Genomic DNA, 15,407 nt, shown 5'->3' on the forward strand with positions numbered 1-15,407 from the left:
GTTTGCACAAGTGTGCACACCCTCTTGTAACTGGGTTTTCAAATATTTTTTAAAATAATAAAAAATAGGATTCAAACAGGGGTGTGGAGACTTTTCATATCCGACGCAGCGGCTGCAGCAAGGATGGCTGGTGATTCCCAGTAATAAGCAAAGCGCTCAAAAAGCTCAAGAGTTCAGTGGATCGACCCAGATTAAGGTTTGATTATGAACGTGGAAATGAAGCGTCGTCTTTTCAGCTCACCGAGTATTCTCTCCCCTACTTGTTCATCATCTTCACAATCTTCTTCCAGACGGGCACCACTTAGAGATATTGCCTCGAGGGCCGCGCTCACCGCTTGTTCAACTCATTGCCACCAGGCATAAATATCACTAAGTGTCTACTGATTTATGGACACCCTTTCCTGCCTAACAAGCCTGTGGACAAATAGAGGAATTCTGCTTTGATTTACAATCAAGCCCACAGGGAACAAGGTATGCATGTGTGTGAGAAATTTTGACATGTGAGGGTCAGAGAAGATCTGAAGGGTGTAAAACATCAGTAGTGTGTGGCCTCTGCAGTTCGTAAAGTTTTACCACAGCAACAGATTTGAATTATTTGGTTGAAAAATAATTTTAGTGGATTTGTTGCTGTCCCTAAAAGCATAGAGCAGATTTATTTTGTGTTTTATAAAGTGAATACAATAAAAAAAAGGAACTCTGTTTGCTTCAATGACTGGCAGTTTTGTTCAGATCCCCTCCCCCTTCCCTCTTTTCCGCCAGTGCTAGAATTGGCCGAGGCATCCCGTACTCACCGACAGGCCGTTAAAGGCAGACTATGTGCAATTACAGCTGCCATCCCGCCGGCATCTTTTCATTTGGCACCGTAAAATTGTCCATCTCATGCGGTTGTAATTGGCTGCATTTGTTTGAGGTTAGGCTTTCACAAATCAATAAAAGAGGGTGACTGGCTGCACACTTGGATGACGGAAATGAGGCAGAGGCACTGCAAAAAGAATAAATATGAAAATGATTTTTTTTAAATATGCACAAATTTTAAATCTGAAAAACGAAACATCAATGTGCATTTCAAAAAAATAAGTTTAAAAATCTAATGCATTGACAGTGCTTGTACATTTTTAAAGATGAAATAGTAAATCTTTTTTAATAATGAACAAGTAAAAAGTAAAAAAAAAGTTAAACGTTTACATAAAAAAACATTTTTTTGTGTGCCTCAGAGCCCAAACTGTGTCCCGCCTCCAACACAAATGACAAACAATCCAATGCAATTGCAGTTAACTAAAAGTAACTTTTATTATATCATGCGCTTTATACAAAAAAAGTAATAAATTAACCATGTCAGACAAAGATCTGTATAGTCATGATTTAGTGGTGAAATGGAAAAAAGTGATTTAAGCTAAACAGTACATGACAACGACCCGCTTTTCTCACACTGCACTGTACACTTTAGTTAGCGCTGTCCTTCCATATGCACAGACCAAAAAAAAAAAGTAAAAGGTTACAAATAAAAGCAGCCAAATTAGCTTCTATATATTTAAACCAGTGCCACTAAAAGAAATGTGTGAAACAATACAATGCAAGATCTGGTCCAGAAACCAAAGGCCCCGTAACAAGTACGAGTGTCGTCTGAGGGTAGTTATTTAAATAGTGTAACAGGTCTCTCAAGTGTGAACGTTAACTCACGGGGAACATGGAAATGTTCCACGTTGTTGAACATGGAAATGTTTCACGCATTCAGGACGCTCATAAAAAAATAACAATAATAAGTCAACGCAACGTGTGGCGTTCAAGTGTCGGCTTACTTCGGTACATCAGAGTCCAGTTGCCTCCCACGCAAATTAAAATGGAGGAAATTTATTGAAGTGGTAGCGAACAGGAAGAAAACTTTTATGATGAATTTGTGCCTTGAAATACAATATTCAGGGATGAGAATGGCAAATGTGACTGTGACAAATACGGACAGTGTTCCGAGTTGTACGATGACGCTGCTCTCGAGCGATGCCCATCTGAAGCAGTTCTTGATCCCCTTCGACTGAATAACTCGTCTACAAGTGATGAAAACCCAATCGCAAATTCACATTGTGGCGGTGTAAAAACAGTTCTCCGTGTAAGTTAAGTTAACAAGTGGAAATGATGTGACGAAAGTGGCGCCAAAATGCTGCCGAAAATAAAGATGCCGTCACGGCGGGCGGGGGAATGCTCGCGAGTCGCCGAGGCTAACGCTCCCCCCATATATAAAAAAAAACACTTTTCTCAATGGATTTACACGATTCACGAAAATGATACTTTCGACGGAAAACCCGGAAATCCGCAGAAAATTCTCATCCCTGGATATTTAATTCTCTTTTTTTGTCACTTACACAGTATAGGCTCAGAAGCGACCGTTCTGTTACGACTTTGATGCGCCATTTTTCAATATCGCTATGGCAATTTTTTTTTTTTTTTTTTTGCGAGGCACAGAGACCGAAGATCATCTTCAAAAAAGTAACATGACAATGAATCATTGACAAATGAATGTGGTCTTCATCAATTTAGGCAGACTTTTTTTTTCTTTTCACAAAGCACAGAGGAAAAAGCCTACCCCTCCTCGTTTAAGGCAACACAATTTCTGATTGTCTTTGGTCACGAATGTTGCTTACTCATCAAACCATTACGTCTCATACATGTGTGCGTGTGTGTGTGTGTCACCGGCCTTAAAAGTTCTGCTGCCGCCGCTTCTTGGCATCCATGGCGTCAAGGATGGGCTGGCGCTTGGCTGTGTAGCGCTGCCGCAGCTCCTCGATTTCGCGCTCCATCATGGGGTCCAAGGCGCTCAGGCGCATCTGAAGTTCCTCAAAGTCCAGATTCTTCAACTGAACAAATGATGATTGTGATTATTCATGTTTACCCATCATCTCCCAACCCCCGGATGAGTTCACTCACAAAATCAAAGTCTCCGTCCTGGGGCACCTTCCAGTTATCGGGGAAAATATTCTTAGACTGGACGTGGTAGCCGGGCTGCTCCTGAGGTTGGTTGTGATTGTAGTTCTCCTGCTGGTGCTGCTGATGTTGACGTTGCTGCTGCTGGGCCACTTTGTTGGAGTCCTGCTTGTCAAAGTAGTCCATGAAGGATGGACGCATAGGCTGTTGGGGGGTGGCGTGCCCTGCAGGGGTGGGGGTGGAGTTAAATTATGCCACGTTCTACACCTCACGTTTCTCAAGTGACGGCGTGTGCGCCCGCACTCCTCATTGATCCCCGCTCCTCCTCTTCCTCGTCGTCATCGTCGCTGTTGATGACCATGGTGCCCAGGTCCGACTCCAGCATGGTGTTGCCGTGCTCGATCATGGTCTGCGCCCCGTCGCTCATGGTTCCGCCAGCGCGCATGGTGCCGGCGCCCTCCGAGCCGGACTTCACCATGGTGTGCGAGTCCACCTCAGTCTCCTCCTCCTAGGGGGCGGGGTGCAAAACAAATCAGTCAGCCGTCTTTTAACATGTGAACAAGAGTCAGCGGGTTGGACTGACGGAGTTGTCGTCGTCTTCCTCCAGCTCTCTTTGCTGCTCCTGCTGCCGCTTGACCTTCATCTCCATGGCCTCGGTGATCAGGTCCCGCAAGATGGAGACGGGCTTGGCCTGGCTGATGAACGGGTGCTGGAGATGTGCGGGTAACAAATGAGACAAAATAGACAGTCATGGCACTAAAAAACACATTTCATTCCGGAAATGTTGGTTATGAACCTGCAGGAGTTGTGTAGCGGTGGCTCTCTGCTCAGGATTCTTCACCAGACACTTCTTGACAAAATCCGTGAAATCGTCCGACCACAGCTCGGGTTTCCGAAAGGTTGGCGGAGGGTTAGTAGGGATCATAAAGATGGCCTAAAGTGACGAGACAAGCAAAAGAGGATCAAGTATGAGGCGTCACGAGCCACGTCTGCCAGATCATCCGTGCTCACTCTCATGGGGTGGATGTCAGCGTAGGGGGGCTTGCCCTCAGCCATCTCGATGGACGTGATGCCCAACGACCAGATGTCGGCCACGCAGTTGTAGCCAATCTCCTGGATCACCTCCGGGGCCATCCAGAAAGGCGTTCCAATCACAGTGTTCCTCTTTGCCATGGTGTCCTTTCGAGGAAAATTAAGACTCGACTCAAATTTGATATTTAGTTTACGGAGTGGACCACAATATCACGGCACAGTATCGAGTGTCGTAGCATCGGAACATTTTTACTCACACGAGTACAGACGTATCAGAAAACAGTATTGGTTCACCGCTAGATCCTGTTTGTTTTTAGCATGTTAGCGCTATTACCGTTAGCTGCCCTGCCACTCCAAAGTCAGCCAGCTTGGCGTGTCCCTCGGTGTTGAGCAAAATGTTGCCGGCCTTGATATCTCTGTGAATCTTCCTCATGAAGTGAAGGTATTCCAGACCCTTGAGTGTTGACTTTAAGATAGTGGCAATCTCATCCTCAGTCAGCTGAAAGAATAATCAATACAATTAAACATACAAACACAACCAGAAAGATTACGCACGATATTTTGGTGTGAATATGCTTGCAATAAAAGCGTTTTCATGCCTTTGAATGCATTTCTCATGGCAACAGAGCACACATTTTTGTATCGGACCCACCGTTTTGCTGCGCAGCCTGATGATGTCAGAGACAGAACCAGCTCCGCAGTACTCCATGACGATCCACAGGTCTGTGTTCTTGAAGTAGCTGCCATAGTACTTCACGACGTAGGGGCTATTTGGAAAGACATCAAATCAATTACCTTCAACAGGGACGAAATGGAACATTCATTCAAATTTTATTTTGTTTTCTTTGTGCAACCTGTCACACTGCTGCATGATGGAAATCTCCTTGATAATCTCTTGCAGGTCAGACTCCACAGGGACCTGCTTGATGGCCACAACCTGTCCCGACTCCTTGTGGATGGCTTTGAATACACTGCCATAAGAACTAACACACACAACAAAAACATGTGTTTTCAAAAACAGACACAATATTCACTCGCCTCCAAGAATAAGCAGGTACATTTATTTTTCATAACAACTAGTGATGAGGGGAAGTAAGAAAACAGACACAATATTCACTCGCCTCCAAGAATAAGCAGGTACATTTATTTTTCATAACAACTAGTGATGAGGGGAAGTAAGAAAACTTACTCACCCTTCACCAAGTTTTTCCAGGACATCAAACACTTCCTCTGGTTGTTTGGTCAAGCTGTCTTCACTCAGCTTTTTCAGCTTACTGCTTGGTGAAATATTTTGAAAAGCAATATTAAGCACGTAATTAATTGATAAGTTTATAGTGAATGATGATGAGTCACTGATGTGTATCAAAGCTATGGTTCTACTTTCTACGGGAGTGAGTATGTATCCCGAAGATAATTTAAATAGTAGTAGTGAGAAGCGATATGATAGGGTTGCACATTAAACATGTTATTTCTCGTAATAATTGGGAAAGAAAGAGTTGAGACCGACAACGCTAATTATAATTAGCATCACCGGCTAGCTAGTAGCTACCTATGCAGCTAGCAAGTCAAAAAGCTTTAAATTACAAACCTTTTGGAGGCAGACTGCTCCATGGTTGCAAATGGCAAGTTTCACAAATAGGTGACAGAATAATGTCCAGTTGCGGTAATGTTTGTCTTCTGTAATCACCAAATGAACATTGTCGTCGTCGTTGTTAATTAAAGAAATAGTGGCCGCTGGGGAGTGAAGGGCCACCAGCTAACCGTGTCTTCTGACCAATCACGAAGCAGGTTGCTTCGAGGTGAGCGCAACATTAGTACGCATGCGCATCACACGGTTGAGCAGCCGATAATCCCGTACGTAAGAGCGTTCGCCGTTTTGAATGTGGCAAAGCTGCCACGTAAAGCAGTAAAGCGATCACCCTGCCACTTTCTTTGCAGGGTCCGTTTGCTTCCTTTGGGTCTGTGTGTACGCACAAGTTTGTAAAATCTAAATATCTGTAATTAATTTTTTTTAAAAATAAGAGATAGTGTTATAAGTCATTCACATGCCGTCCGTTGGGGGCAGTATTGGCAACGGTTGATTGTTGTCAACACGGAAGAAGAAAGTGAATCGCAGCTCATCGTCGATAAACAAGACGAAGAAAAATTACCGAGTGCAAGTATGCGCTCAGAATGATAATTTATCTGTCGTATTATTAATCATAAGTGAATCTAAAATAAATGATCTAAAAACAGTCAATTGTATCCTGACGATTTAAGTCAGAAAGGCCAAACTATCTGGTTACTTTTAGTGGCGGCTAGCGGCCTAAGCTAACTATAGTTAGCATACTTTCCATCATCCCCATTTGCGTTGCTGTTATTCGACAAAAAAGAACCGCGTTATTTCACACTCATGAGGATCTGGACTGGGAAGATTTGAGGGAATAGTGGTGGTATCCATGCAGGTTAGCGGCACTTCATACCGCCCGCTAACATGTCTTTAGTCGCCTATGGCAGCAGTGATGACAGCGATAGTGAAGGAACGTCGAGCAAACCAGGCTCAGGGGGACTCTTCTCCCTCATGCCAGCACCCCAAAATCTTTCTGTGGTGGACGGGACGTCGAGTAACGATCCCCGGCAAGGCAAGACGAGTTTGTTGTCAGGTTTGCCCAAGCCCAAGAAGCGCACAGAACCTGTGAGGATTTCCATACCGCAAATCGAGAAGCACGACGTGAGTGTTGTGATGCGAGCTGATGCACGATGATCATGAGATTATAAATCATGATTAATTTTTGTTGTTATTAGTCAGACTCAGATGATGACGAACCAATAAAGAAGAAACTCCAGCCCCAGGTAGGGTTTGTGCAAGGCACAAGAAGTTAATAGATTAGGAATGGATTGTCCAACGTTAAGTGATTTGATCTGTAATAAACGTTCCCCGCCTTTCTGTGTAGGGTGCAGGTCTGTCTTCTCTCCTGCCACAACCCAAAAACCTGACTGTGAAGGTGACCGACAGACCTTTAATTCCCCACACGCTCACCAAGCGCTCGGACCCTCGCGGTGTCAGTCCAAGCACTCCCGCGCCGGGCCTACTGGGCCCCAGCGCGTCACCCTCCGCCATCAAAGCAGCAGCCAAGTCGGCGGCGCGGCAGCTGGCCAGACAGATCGTTGTCGCGGACGAGCACGAAGACGACATCTCTCCACAGAATTACTTCTCATTTGGTGAGAGCCCAGAGCGGCCGCCTCCGGCTGTCATTCCGAGTTACGAACCCGAGCCCGTCGTCGCCGCGGTGGAGCCGCTCCCAGTGTCTCTTCCTCCACCTCTTCCTCCTCCACCGCCCGGTGACGAGCTGGGTCAGTCGGACGCCCCTCTCGACTTTGGTGGAGGGCACGAGGGAGCCGCCACGTGGGGAGGCCAGTATCCTCAGTATCAGCCGCCCATGGCGGGACCGGAGTCATACCCTGAGGTATACATGCGTCAAGTTTCAACAAATGGAAACTAACATGAACGACAACAGTGACACCATCTCATTCTACAGGGATACGACAGCAACAAAGCATACTACCAAGAACCAAACCCCGGCTTGCCCGAAGACGAAGAACCTGGCAATTCGGCCATGTTTGATGACGAAGCGGTAAGACATAACAGCAAATGGAATTATACCCATGTTAATTAACACAGAACAGTGATGATAAGCATTCTCTGTGTGTTGCTTGCAGTTCATGCGGCTTCAGGGCAAAAGGAACCGGGGCAAAGAGGAAGTGAAGTTCCTGGAAATAAAGGGCGACGACCAGCTGAGCGGTCACCAGCAGTGGCTCACCAAAAGCATGTCGGAGGAGAAGCAGACCCACGGCTCCTTCAGCAAGGTACGACTCATAGGGAGGATTCATACAGCGACCACAATTTCTGACTCCCCTGTTTTTCCATCTACAGAAAAGGGGAGGCATGCCCACGGGACAACAGAGGCGCAAGCACCAGATTACATATCTCATCCACCAGGTGAGGCCGCCAAATCTTCCTCATGGCCAATGTTTCCTCTTCCAACGAGAGGCTGACCACATACAGAGGTCAAGGGTCACAAAAATCCAGCAAGCTCATTCAGTCTTTTTTTCTCTTCAGGCCAAGGAACGTGAGCTAGAGCTGAAGAACACCTGGGCGGAAAACAGGATGACACGCCGGCAGACGCAGGCCAAATACGGATTCTGAGCGCCATGCCATTTGGGAGTCTAGCATCAAGGAGAATGGAGCTTCCAATAAATTAGAAAACAAAAACTGTAATGCACATTTTCCCCCCAACTGTTCATCATTATGACTCCTTTGTAAAGTAAACTAAGTTACCTTCCAGATACTTGTGGGTGGGTTTTAGATACCAACTGGGTTGGAAATGTATTCCTTTGTACTACTCTATGTATTCTCGATCACGTAACAAACATTTAGTGTTAGTCTCGGTTTAGTGAAGAGCCATCCCGCTTCCCAAGAAAGTACCAGTGCGTTCACATTCAACTCGAGACACATTAACGTGGAATTTTATAATAAACATGTTGCTTCACAAATGTCAAAGTTGTTGCTGATGTGTAAAAAATATCTACCGTTCTTGACTCATATTGCAAATAAGTCCACCTTTGAGCTGGGATCACACACCACCTGTTGCGCCGTCTTCGTCGAGCAGATGAGTCGTTCCGTACGACGTGGTGCGGGTGGGCGTCAGACGGTGTCGGGCCGTGACTGTCTTGCAGCAGGTCATCGACACGAAGCAAGCGCAGCAGCACAGAGACAGCGTGGCGCTGGCCCACACCAGCGTGGTGATGATGAAAGCAAAGTTGTAGGTGCTCTTATGGCAGTAGCGGGTTTCTCCAGGCGTGAAGCTAGGCGGGTACACGCCGTAGACCCAAGTGGAACCTGCGACGGATGGTCCAATGAGGACAAGCCGAGTAAAAACTAGATTGTTTTCATACCTGCGACAAACCAGCAGAAGGTGAAGAGGTGTAACAGAACCATGCCGATGGAAGTGATCGTGCTCATCAGGCCGCTCTCCCAGATGTAGCGGCAGTAAGTCACGGATAAAGCCAGCAGGCTGGACGAGCCCAGAACCACCAGGTAGATGGGGATTCTGGACTGCACCGGGCAATGGTTCAGATGAGTGGCGCCTATGATGACACATTAAGTGAAGGCCCGCAAGCAATTTGGAAAGTGACAAAGCAGCTTACCCAAACCGATGCCTGCGAGCATCACCATCCACCACATGATGTTGACCACCACTGCAAGAAAATGGATTCAGGTGAAATCGGCGAAATCAATACAAGGCTGTAAAAGAAAAAAAAAAGTTCTGACCGATGGATGAAATCTGAACGTCAGCGTGAGGCATGTGGTCCATCTACAACGACTGCGTTAAAATACATTTGAAAATAAATCCCCCTTCAAAAGCGTTTGTTCCGAGTGATGCTTTGATGCAACTCAGGATGTGAAGACACGCTTGTGCAAAGTCATTGCAAGGGTGTCACAACACAAAAAAAAAAGGAAATCATTTTGATAGCATCTAAACGTGGCAAACAAACAAGTCACTTCTGCAGATACTGGACGGCAAGTCCTAAAGCATTTTTGTTTTTATTTCATCTCGTGAATGATTTTTTCCCCCAATGTTGTTGACTATAATAACATAAAACAAAAGTCAGTTTGGTGACCATCATTTTCGCCCAGCAAGTGTCCTTTACAATCCACAGATGTCCTTTTAGTGTCCATTAATTTGGCTTCTGGTTGTCACTTGGTGGCTCAGTCTCACTGACTTGACTTGTCTCCATAGCAACCTCCTGGTCCACATGAATGTCCTTATTAGCAGCCTCCTCCAAGATGCGCTGCTGTCTGACCGACTTGTCCTCGTACGGGACTAAAGAAATGGGGACGCGGACTGTGTCCAATCCGTTCACCTGTAAGAACCAAAGATAATTATTATTTAATCCGCGCAATAAAATAAAATAAAATCTTACCGTTACTTCACACCAGTAGTCGCCACACTCTGTGATGGGCTCAAATGGAAGCTTCAAGGCGTGAGGAGGAACCACCATGATCAGCTAAGAACAAAGTGAACATTCAATACAGCATTTTTTTGGTAAACAAAATTAGATTAGAAATTTTTTGTAAGGTACCTTCCGAAGAAACTGCCTCCTCACAACTTCACTAGTCATCTTAAAGTCTTTAGAGGGCATTTTGATGATTCTCAACTTGGATTTCTTCAGGAACTCGACTGTCTGGAAAATACAAAATCATTATTTTCATTCTAATTACAAATACTGAGAGATGTGATCTTGTGTACATTATACTAACTCACCAGTTGTCCAGTTCGAGTTTGCATTCTCTCCTCGCTCGTGCCCTCCCGCAAAAGCTGAAAATAAAAAGAGAGAGCAGCGTTTAATAATCACGTTGTAACGTAACGCTACTGAAAAGCCTCCAACTCGCACCCTTAACTCCTCCGCAAAGATCTTCTTGTTCTCCGGAGATGGATACACGGCAAGCCCTTGCGGCAGCAGCTTGTTACGGCCCACTGACTTTTTGACAAACACCGTCTCTCCACGACCACCAAGCTCTGTCAAAAAAAAAAATAAAAAAATAAAAATGAGAGTAGATTTGTTTAATTATTATTGAATGCATAGTGAGACTCACTAGGGACAGTCTGTGTGAGGATGAGCTCCATCTTTTCCTTGGGAGTATGTTTTGTGTCCTCCACCAGCTTGTAGATGCGGTGCCTGCGGGGGTGCAACCTCGGGGGGCTGCCCACTTTAGACAGGGGCACCTGCCACCAGCGCTCCACCACCACGGTGCTCTGGGAAAAACAAACTTCACGTTATCAATCCAAAAACTACAATAGAAGGACAACGTTCAAGGTCCACCACCCAACGTGGCCCATGCAAAACAAAGCGTCCTGAAAAAAAATACGTAAAATATTAAAATTGATCAGACACTAACCTGGACAGGAGTCACAGAAAAGCTCCTGATGGTCATTTGGCCGAGCAGATCCTGAAGGGCACGGCAGCCAGAACTAAACATGTTGAACCAGTGTATAAAACGTGATCGTAATTGCGAGTTTTTCGTCAGACTTCCTTAAAAAGTGCTTTAAAAAATGATTTTTCGGAGCGTAAATTGTCAAATTGTAGCACGAATTAAGCTGCAACCAGCAAGCGGATAGCATGCGTATAGTGACGTATAGGACCCCTTCGGAAATAGTAGTCCTAAATATTGCCTGACAAAAAAGACGGAAAGAAAAACCTCTTCTCTGTGTAACGCATGTTTAGTAGCCAATCTCATTCAATTTTGAGTTTTCGAAGGACCCTACTAAACCAGTAGTTAGGCCAACATGGGGGAGATCCTTAAAGATTGCACCTATTAATTCCCCCCACACCTACCCACCACAGTTGACCCTACTGCCCTTCCTACGGGCCTGCCTGTCAGACATCATTGGGGGCCAAATTCAAATATATTTATGGGCATAGTGCCACTCACGAGCAGACTGTTGCAGCCCCTGAATAACAAAGATGTCCACTCTTATCAGAAAGATTATTAACACCGCGAAAGCACCGGCTGCCATCGGCCCCTACAGGTAACAAAAATGTTTTGAATGCATAAAATTGTAGGCGTGTCCAAGCGGTCGTTGCACTTAACCGATAATGCTTATAAAGTGAAACTTGAGTGAATAAGGCCACAAAGTCCAAACTCTCTTCGAAGAGCTGCAGGTGACGTAAAAGAATGGCGACAATTCGCAGGCAGATTACATACACGGACAAAGCTCCAGTCAGGCAGGGAATATACAGGTAAAATGCACGCACCTTTTTATATTATAGTTGTTGTTTTTTTGTTATTGTTCTGTTTTTATTGTCTAACGTTGCACGCGTGCCGAAGGGGAGTAGGGGTTATGGACCAATCAGGATCTTTGTGGGCGGAGACCGACCGTCATTGTGTATTATTTCCACTAAATGACATTCCAACCACAATGGAAAGTTATTTATAAAATTACTTTGATACACGTATACAAAAAAAATCTCTATATAATCCAGGCATATATAATTTACCATGCAGAGACAATGACATGCTTTGCGTGTATGTATATGAAAGTTGCAAACCCATTATTATCCACATGGGGTCGCCATTTTCACCAATTTCGCTGATTTCTTCAAAAATGTAACATTTGAAAATTTGTGCTCAGCCAAGCAGTGCTGGTGGACCGGACCTTGTACATCTCTGGTCAGCTGGGGATGGATGTAGCCTCTGGTCAGCTGGTCCAGGGAGGAGTGCAGGCTCAGACTAAACAGGTACACATGCTGCATGGACTCTAAGAGGTGGCAAAAGTACTAATAATCTGTATTTAAGTGGAAGTACATATATTAAATGGGGGGAAAGTAATAAATGTTGTTCCTCAGGCTCTGGTCAACATGGGGGAGATCCTTAAAGCTTCAGGCTGCAACTACACCAATGGTAACATCTCGATTGTCACCACAATTACTTTTTCTCTCACGGAATAAACCTATTTATTCCATTTCAGTGGTGAAGACGACCGTCCTCCTAGCGAACATTAATGACTTTAACGACGTCAATGAAGTGTACAAGACATGTAAGTCAATGCTGTTATTCTTCATGAGGGTTGTTTGGGGCCTTTTATTTTTCTATCACGACTGTTTATGAGTGCATTGTGCTGGTTGACAGCTATCTTGGGCCCCCCTCACTCATTATATGAATAGAAGACAACAGATAGGTGAAATGGAATCTCGTGAGCCCACCCCTGCGTTTGTAAGCAGACACCGCTACGCTGGAGGTCACCGTGTAACGTGACCTCCACCAGAGCCACACATAGCTATACATCAGTATTGTGTAGCAGAGACCCACTTTTATGATTTTTAAACTTGTTTATCTTAAAAAGGATCTAATTGACACTTGTAGTTATGTTGGATAATCAATCCCAATAATTGATTTTTGCAGTCTTCAGCAGCAACTTCCCCGCCAGAGCAGCTTACCAAGTGGCGGCGCTTCCCCGTGTGAGTACATTTACATTCCTCGACATTCACACAGTCTTCACTTACACTTGTGTACGTTTGCATGGATATATATATATATTTTTTTTTTTTCCAATCTCTCCAGGGTGGCCTGGTGGAAATTGAGGCAGTGGCGGTTGTCGGTCCTCTTGCCGACTCCTGACTAAGCGGCCATCTTGCAAACAAGTTATAGCTCCACCATTTTTTTTTTCCATGCATTTTGTGATTTCTAAATTTGTCTCTAGGCTCGTACAGCCGCTTTCAATACTGAGAACCCCACAAAATGGAAGAAAGCACTTAATTTGCCAGTTCGTTGGACTGTGGTACAATGTTTGATGAGTTACACAATTAAAACAAAGCCATGTAACGCTGTGCCATAAGACGCTTTCATTCATGCAACTGTATAACAATCTCAAATTAAAAAAATATGGCCAAGAAGTGTTTTGAATTTGGTTATTTATTACATATTTTGAATCACTCTTAATTATGTTTAACGTGTTGCGGAAATGTTTAAAAAATAAAAAAGCGAGTGAGCGAGAAAGCAAATGAATGGAAATTAATTGTAATTTTATTATTTTATATTACTTTTGATAATAAAGGAATCTACTGGTTGTTTGACCTGCTGTATTTCTGCAAATGGCGGAAATAAAAAGAATAGTAAACTGCTGAAATAGGGGACAGCTGTTGCAGCAAACCTTTTCTTTTGGATAAAAAGTTGTATTTAATTGTTTATTTTTTCCACTATGGTAGGGCACTGAAATGTCCAAAATTTTTCACTTTTTACGGTAATAACATAATTCATAATTTTTGGCATTTGGCTATAAATGCAAAACGTTCTCTCAAATGGATTAAGTGCTGTCGTGTTTGGGGTGGGAAGGCACACAGTGATGATGTCACAGCTTCTCCATCTTGGCAATATGAAAGTTTGTGTACAGTCTGGTGGGTGATGTGATTCATCAGTCACTTGAAGCTAAACGAGGGTCGAACAGAATGTGAATTGGAGTCAATCGTTCAGCTTCACGAAAAAGTGACCTCACCTGGTGTCTCTGTTGTTTCTTGATTTGGTTCCGTCGAATCGGCGGCTTCTGCTTGAGCTGAGGCTAAATGGGGTGGCCGTCACAACAATTCAACGTTAGAAGAGATTTAGTTGAAATTTGGTTTTTAAATTTCAATTTACCATTTTCTGGAGGTGCCTCTGCCAGGGGGTCGGAAGGAGCGGCATCTGCCTCGGCATCCATCAGCTGCAGTTCCTCCTCCTGCGCTGATGCCGTCGCCGTATTGTCAGTGGGCTTCACATCGGAGGAGTCTGCCGGCGTCTGGTCGGGAATGGTCTCGCTGTCCACATTCCCATTGGCCGTCACTGTGTCCGCAAATTGAAAAAAAGTACATCATAAAAATGTGGGCAAAAGTATGTATATTTGTACTAAATGTATTTAAGTAAATATAGTTAATTGTAAGTAGCTGGATTAAAGTAACTGCAGCTATACGCTAAACAAATTGAAGTAGCGTCAGGAAAAGCCTACTTAAACAGCTGAACTTTATTCGGGGAGAATCCCGGTCATTACTACTTTACTCGTTGCTGAGGGAAGGCGTTTATTTGACCAAGGTGTGAACCCGCATGACCTTAACTTGATTGTTTGTGTGTTGCTATGTGTTTCCAAGTTTTCTCAGCACGGCAACTTTAATGATTGACATACAGGAGAGGAAACCATGAAACTCTCTCCCGGGGGGGGCGGGGGGGGGGGGGGGTCCAACCGTTTGGTCAATTTTTTATTTTTTATTACCATCCATAACATAAACGATACGGCATTAGATACTGATCTTGTTGTTATCGGGTTGTATTGAGAGATTCAATGATTGTCATGTCACACCACAGCAAACTTTGTGTGCAATTATGTCCTGCATGATTATTATTCTGCTACTATAATTTTTAGAAATTCTGAAAGTGATACAATTGAGTCTTAACAGTATTTTGGTACCTGTGGTGTTGGTTCCATTGCTCTCCTCTGGTTTAATTCCAGGTTTGGTCGAGTCCACCGCTGAAGTCTGGGAGCTTGTGGAACATCCCATCCTGAGCTCTCCACCGGAGTTTGCAAGGGAAAGAAAAGAAATGTGGAATTTGGGTTCGTCCCTTCAGTGTCGTGCGGAGTTACGCATCTTGTGATGGTTCCTGTGTTGTTGTTGTGGTGGCCTCGAGTTACCGAGACACGCCGGTGCGGCCAGTGTCGGATTTGTTGTGTACCGTAACTGAGGCTGTTTCCAGGAGGCTGGCAACAAAAATACATTATTCAAGTGGTCAGTGGTTGTTTGCGTGCAGAGGCGGCCCCGCCTCACTGGGTGGTGACATAAGTACGTGTAAAGGAGGGGGAATACTCCAAAAATTTAATTTTGGCCCAAAATGCAGAGTTGACCCAAATGACTCAACTACACCATCAATGACGCCACCACTAAAACTACAACTA

The 15,407-nt window shown here is 44.5% G+C and overlaps 6 protein-coding genes across 8 annotated transcripts; 2 read left to right on the forward strand and 4 right to left on the reverse strand.

Annotated features, from left to right (window-relative positions):
* Positions 1–1,265: 1,265 nt before the first annotated feature.
* stk3 (serine/threonine kinase 3 (STE20 homolog, yeast)) lies at positions 1,266–5,729 on the reverse strand. Of its 2 annotated transcripts, none has more exons than XM_049751460.1 (11): positions 5,537–5,729; positions 5,142–5,225; positions 4,803–4,931; positions 4,601–4,715; positions 4,283–4,447; positions 3,928–4,095; positions 3,713–3,850; positions 3,500–3,625; positions 3,220–3,424; positions 2,920–3,140; positions 1,266–2,849 (listed from the first exon to the last, which is right to left on the reverse strand). In XM_049751460.1, exons 1-11 carry the CDS (start codon positions 5,557–5,559, stop codon positions 2,691–2,693), a joined length of 1,533 nt encoding a protein of 510 aa, XP_049607417.1. In that variant the 5' UTR covers positions 5,560–5,729; the 3' UTR covers positions 1,266–2,690. The 2 variants fall into 2 exon arrangements, with proteins under 2 accessions (XP_049607417.1, XP_049607418.1); XM_049751461.2 differs by having other exon boundaries at positions 5,142–5,222; positions 5,537–5,728.
* Positions 5,730–6,003: 274 nt separating this feature from the next.
* On the forward strand, positions 6,004–8,488 carry prcc (proline rich mitotic checkpoint control factor). The gene is made up of 7 exons (XM_049751496.2): positions 6,004–6,658; positions 6,733–6,780; positions 6,882–7,394; positions 7,467–7,562; positions 7,648–7,794; positions 7,862–7,927; positions 8,048–8,488. The coding sequence occupies exons 1-7, from the start codon at positions 6,422–6,424 to the stop codon at positions 8,132–8,134; spliced, it is 1,194 nt and encodes a 397-aa protein (XP_049607453.1). The 5' UTR covers positions 6,004–6,421; the 3' UTR covers positions 8,135–8,488.
* On the reverse strand, positions 8,433–9,449 carry LOC125987295 (transmembrane protein 272). The gene is made up of 4 exons (XM_049751609.1): positions 9,260–9,449; positions 9,136–9,186; positions 8,884–9,075; positions 8,433–8,827 (listed from the first exon to the last, which is right to left on the reverse strand). Exons 1-4 carry the CDS (start codon positions 9,300–9,302, stop codon positions 8,562–8,564), a joined length of 552 nt encoding a protein of 183 aa, XP_049607566.1. The 5' UTR covers positions 9,303–9,449; the 3' UTR covers positions 8,433–8,561.
* Positions 9,450–9,490: 41 nt separating this feature from the next.
* On the reverse strand, positions 9,491–11,124 carry mrpl9 (mitochondrial ribosomal protein L9). The gene is made up of 7 exons (XM_049751573.1): positions 10,889–11,124; positions 10,586–10,745; positions 10,384–10,508; positions 10,254–10,307; positions 10,072–10,173; positions 9,913–9,996; positions 9,491–9,852 (listed from the first exon to the last, which is right to left on the reverse strand). The coding sequence occupies exons 1-7, from the start codon at positions 10,967–10,969 to the stop codon at positions 9,667–9,669; spliced, it is 792 nt and encodes a 263-aa protein (XP_049607530.1). The 5' UTR covers positions 10,970–11,124; the 3' UTR covers positions 9,491–9,666.
* A 140-nt stretch (positions 11,125–11,264) lies between these two features.
* Positions 11,265–13,383, forward strand: rida (reactive intermediate imine deaminase A homolog). Of its 2 annotated transcripts, XM_049751621.1 has the most exons (7): positions 11,389–11,519; positions 11,645–11,730; positions 12,123–12,228; positions 12,337–12,391; positions 12,459–12,527; positions 12,893–12,948; positions 13,052–13,383. In XM_049751621.1, exons 2-7 carry the CDS (start codon positions 11,666–11,668, stop codon positions 13,106–13,108), a joined length of 408 nt encoding a protein of 135 aa, XP_049607578.1. In that variant the 5' UTR covers positions 11,389–11,519; positions 11,645–11,665; the 3' UTR covers positions 13,109–13,383. The 2 variants fall into 2 exon arrangements, with proteins under 2 accessions (XP_049607576.1, XP_049607578.1); XM_049751619.2 differs by lacking the exon at positions 11,645–11,730 and having other exon boundaries at positions 11,265–11,519.
* A 1-nt stretch (position 13,384) lies between these two features.
* si:dkey-284p5.3 (uncharacterized protein LOC557830 homolog) lies at positions 13,385–15,406 on the reverse strand. Its single transcript, XM_049751626.2, has 4 exons — positions 14,925–15,406; positions 14,123–14,305; positions 13,983–14,045; positions 13,385–13,915 (listed from the first exon to the last, which is right to left on the reverse strand). The coding sequence occupies exons 1-4, from the start codon at positions 15,013–15,015 to the stop codon at positions 13,902–13,904; spliced, it is 351 nt and encodes a 116-aa protein (XP_049607583.1). The 5' UTR covers positions 15,016–15,406; the 3' UTR covers positions 13,385–13,901.
* Position 15,407: the final 1 nt, after the last annotated feature.

This window comes from Syngnathus scovelli, chromosome 19 (assembly GCF_024217435.2).
Source record: "Syngnathus scovelli strain Florida chromosome 19, RoL_Ssco_1.2, whole genome shotgun sequence".
NCBI classification, from domain to species: domain Eukaryota; kingdom Metazoa; phylum Chordata; class Actinopteri; order Syngnathiformes; family Syngnathidae; genus Syngnathus; species Syngnathus scovelli.

Bases quoted from the DNA above. Each gene is read 5' to 3' on its own strand.
- rida (XM_049751619.2), top strand. From the start codon at position 11,455: ATGTCCACTCTTATCAGAAAGATTATTAACACCGCGAAAGCACCGGCT. The intron at 12,229-12,336 runs GTACACATGCTG...GTTGTTCCTCAG, and splicing joins TGCAGGCTCAGACTAAACAG to GCTCTGGTCAACATGGGGGA. The intron at 12,392-12,458 runs GTAACATCTCGA...ATTCCATTTCAG, and splicing joins AGGCTGCAACTACACCAATG to TGGTGAAGACGACCGTCCTC.
- si:dkey-284p5.3 (XM_049751626.2), bottom strand. From the start codon at position 15,015: ATGGGATGTTCCACAAGCTCCCAGACTTCAGCGGTGGACTCGACCAAA. The intron at 14,306-14,924 runs GTACCAAAATAC...TTGCGGACACAG, and splicing joins CAATGGAACCAACACCACAG to TGACGGCCAATGGGAATGTG. The intron at 14,046-14,122 runs GTAAATTGAAAT...CACCCCATTTAG, and splicing joins AGAGGCACCTCCAGAAAATG to CCTCAGCTCAAGCAGAAGCC.
- stk3 (XM_049751460.1), bottom strand. From the start codon at position 5,559: ATGGAGCAGTCTGCCTCCAAAAG. The intron at 4,448-4,600 runs GTGGGTCCGATA...TTATTCTTTCAG, and splicing joins TCAGGCTGCGCAGCAAAACG to CTGACTGAGGATGAGATTGC. The intron at 4,096-4,282 runs GTAATAGCGCTA...TTTCCTCGAAAG, and splicing joins GAGTGGCAGGGCAGCTAACG to GACACCATGGCAAAGAGGAA.
- LOC125987295 (XM_049751609.1), bottom strand. From the start codon at position 9,302: ATGGACCACATGCCTCACGCTGACGTTCAGATTTCATCCATCG. The intron at 9,076-9,135 runs GTAAGCTGCTTT...GTGTCATCATAG, and splicing joins GCTCGCAGGCATCGGTTTGG to GCGCCACTCATCTGAACCAT. The intron at 8,828-8,883 runs GTATGAAAACAA...CATCCGTCGCAG, and splicing joins CTTCTGCTGGTTTGTCGCAG to GTTCCACTTGGGTCTACGGC.
- mrpl9 (XM_049751573.1), bottom strand. From the start codon at position 10,969: ATGTTTAGTTCTGGCTGCCGTGCCCTTCAGGATCTGCTCGGCCAAATG. The intron at 10,746-10,888 runs GTTAGTGTCTGA...TGTTTTTCCCAG, and splicing joins TTTCTGTGACTCCTGTCCAG to AGCACCGTGGTGGTGGAGCG. The intron at 10,308-10,383 runs GTGCGAGTTGGA...TTTTATTTTCAG, and splicing joins TCTTTGCGGAGGAGTTAAGG to CTTTTGCGGGAGGGCACGAG.
- prcc (XM_049751496.2), top strand. From the start codon at position 6,422: ATGTCTTTAGTCGCCTATGGCAGCAGTGATGACAGCGATAGTGAAGGA. The intron at 6,781-6,881 runs GTAGGGTTTGTG...CTTTCTGTGTAG, and splicing joins AGAAGAAACTCCAGCCCCAG to GGTGCAGGTCTGTCTTCTCT. The intron at 7,795-7,861 runs GTACGACTCATA...TTCCATCTACAG, and splicing joins CCCACGGCTCCTTCAGCAAG to AAAAGGGGAGGCATGCCCAC.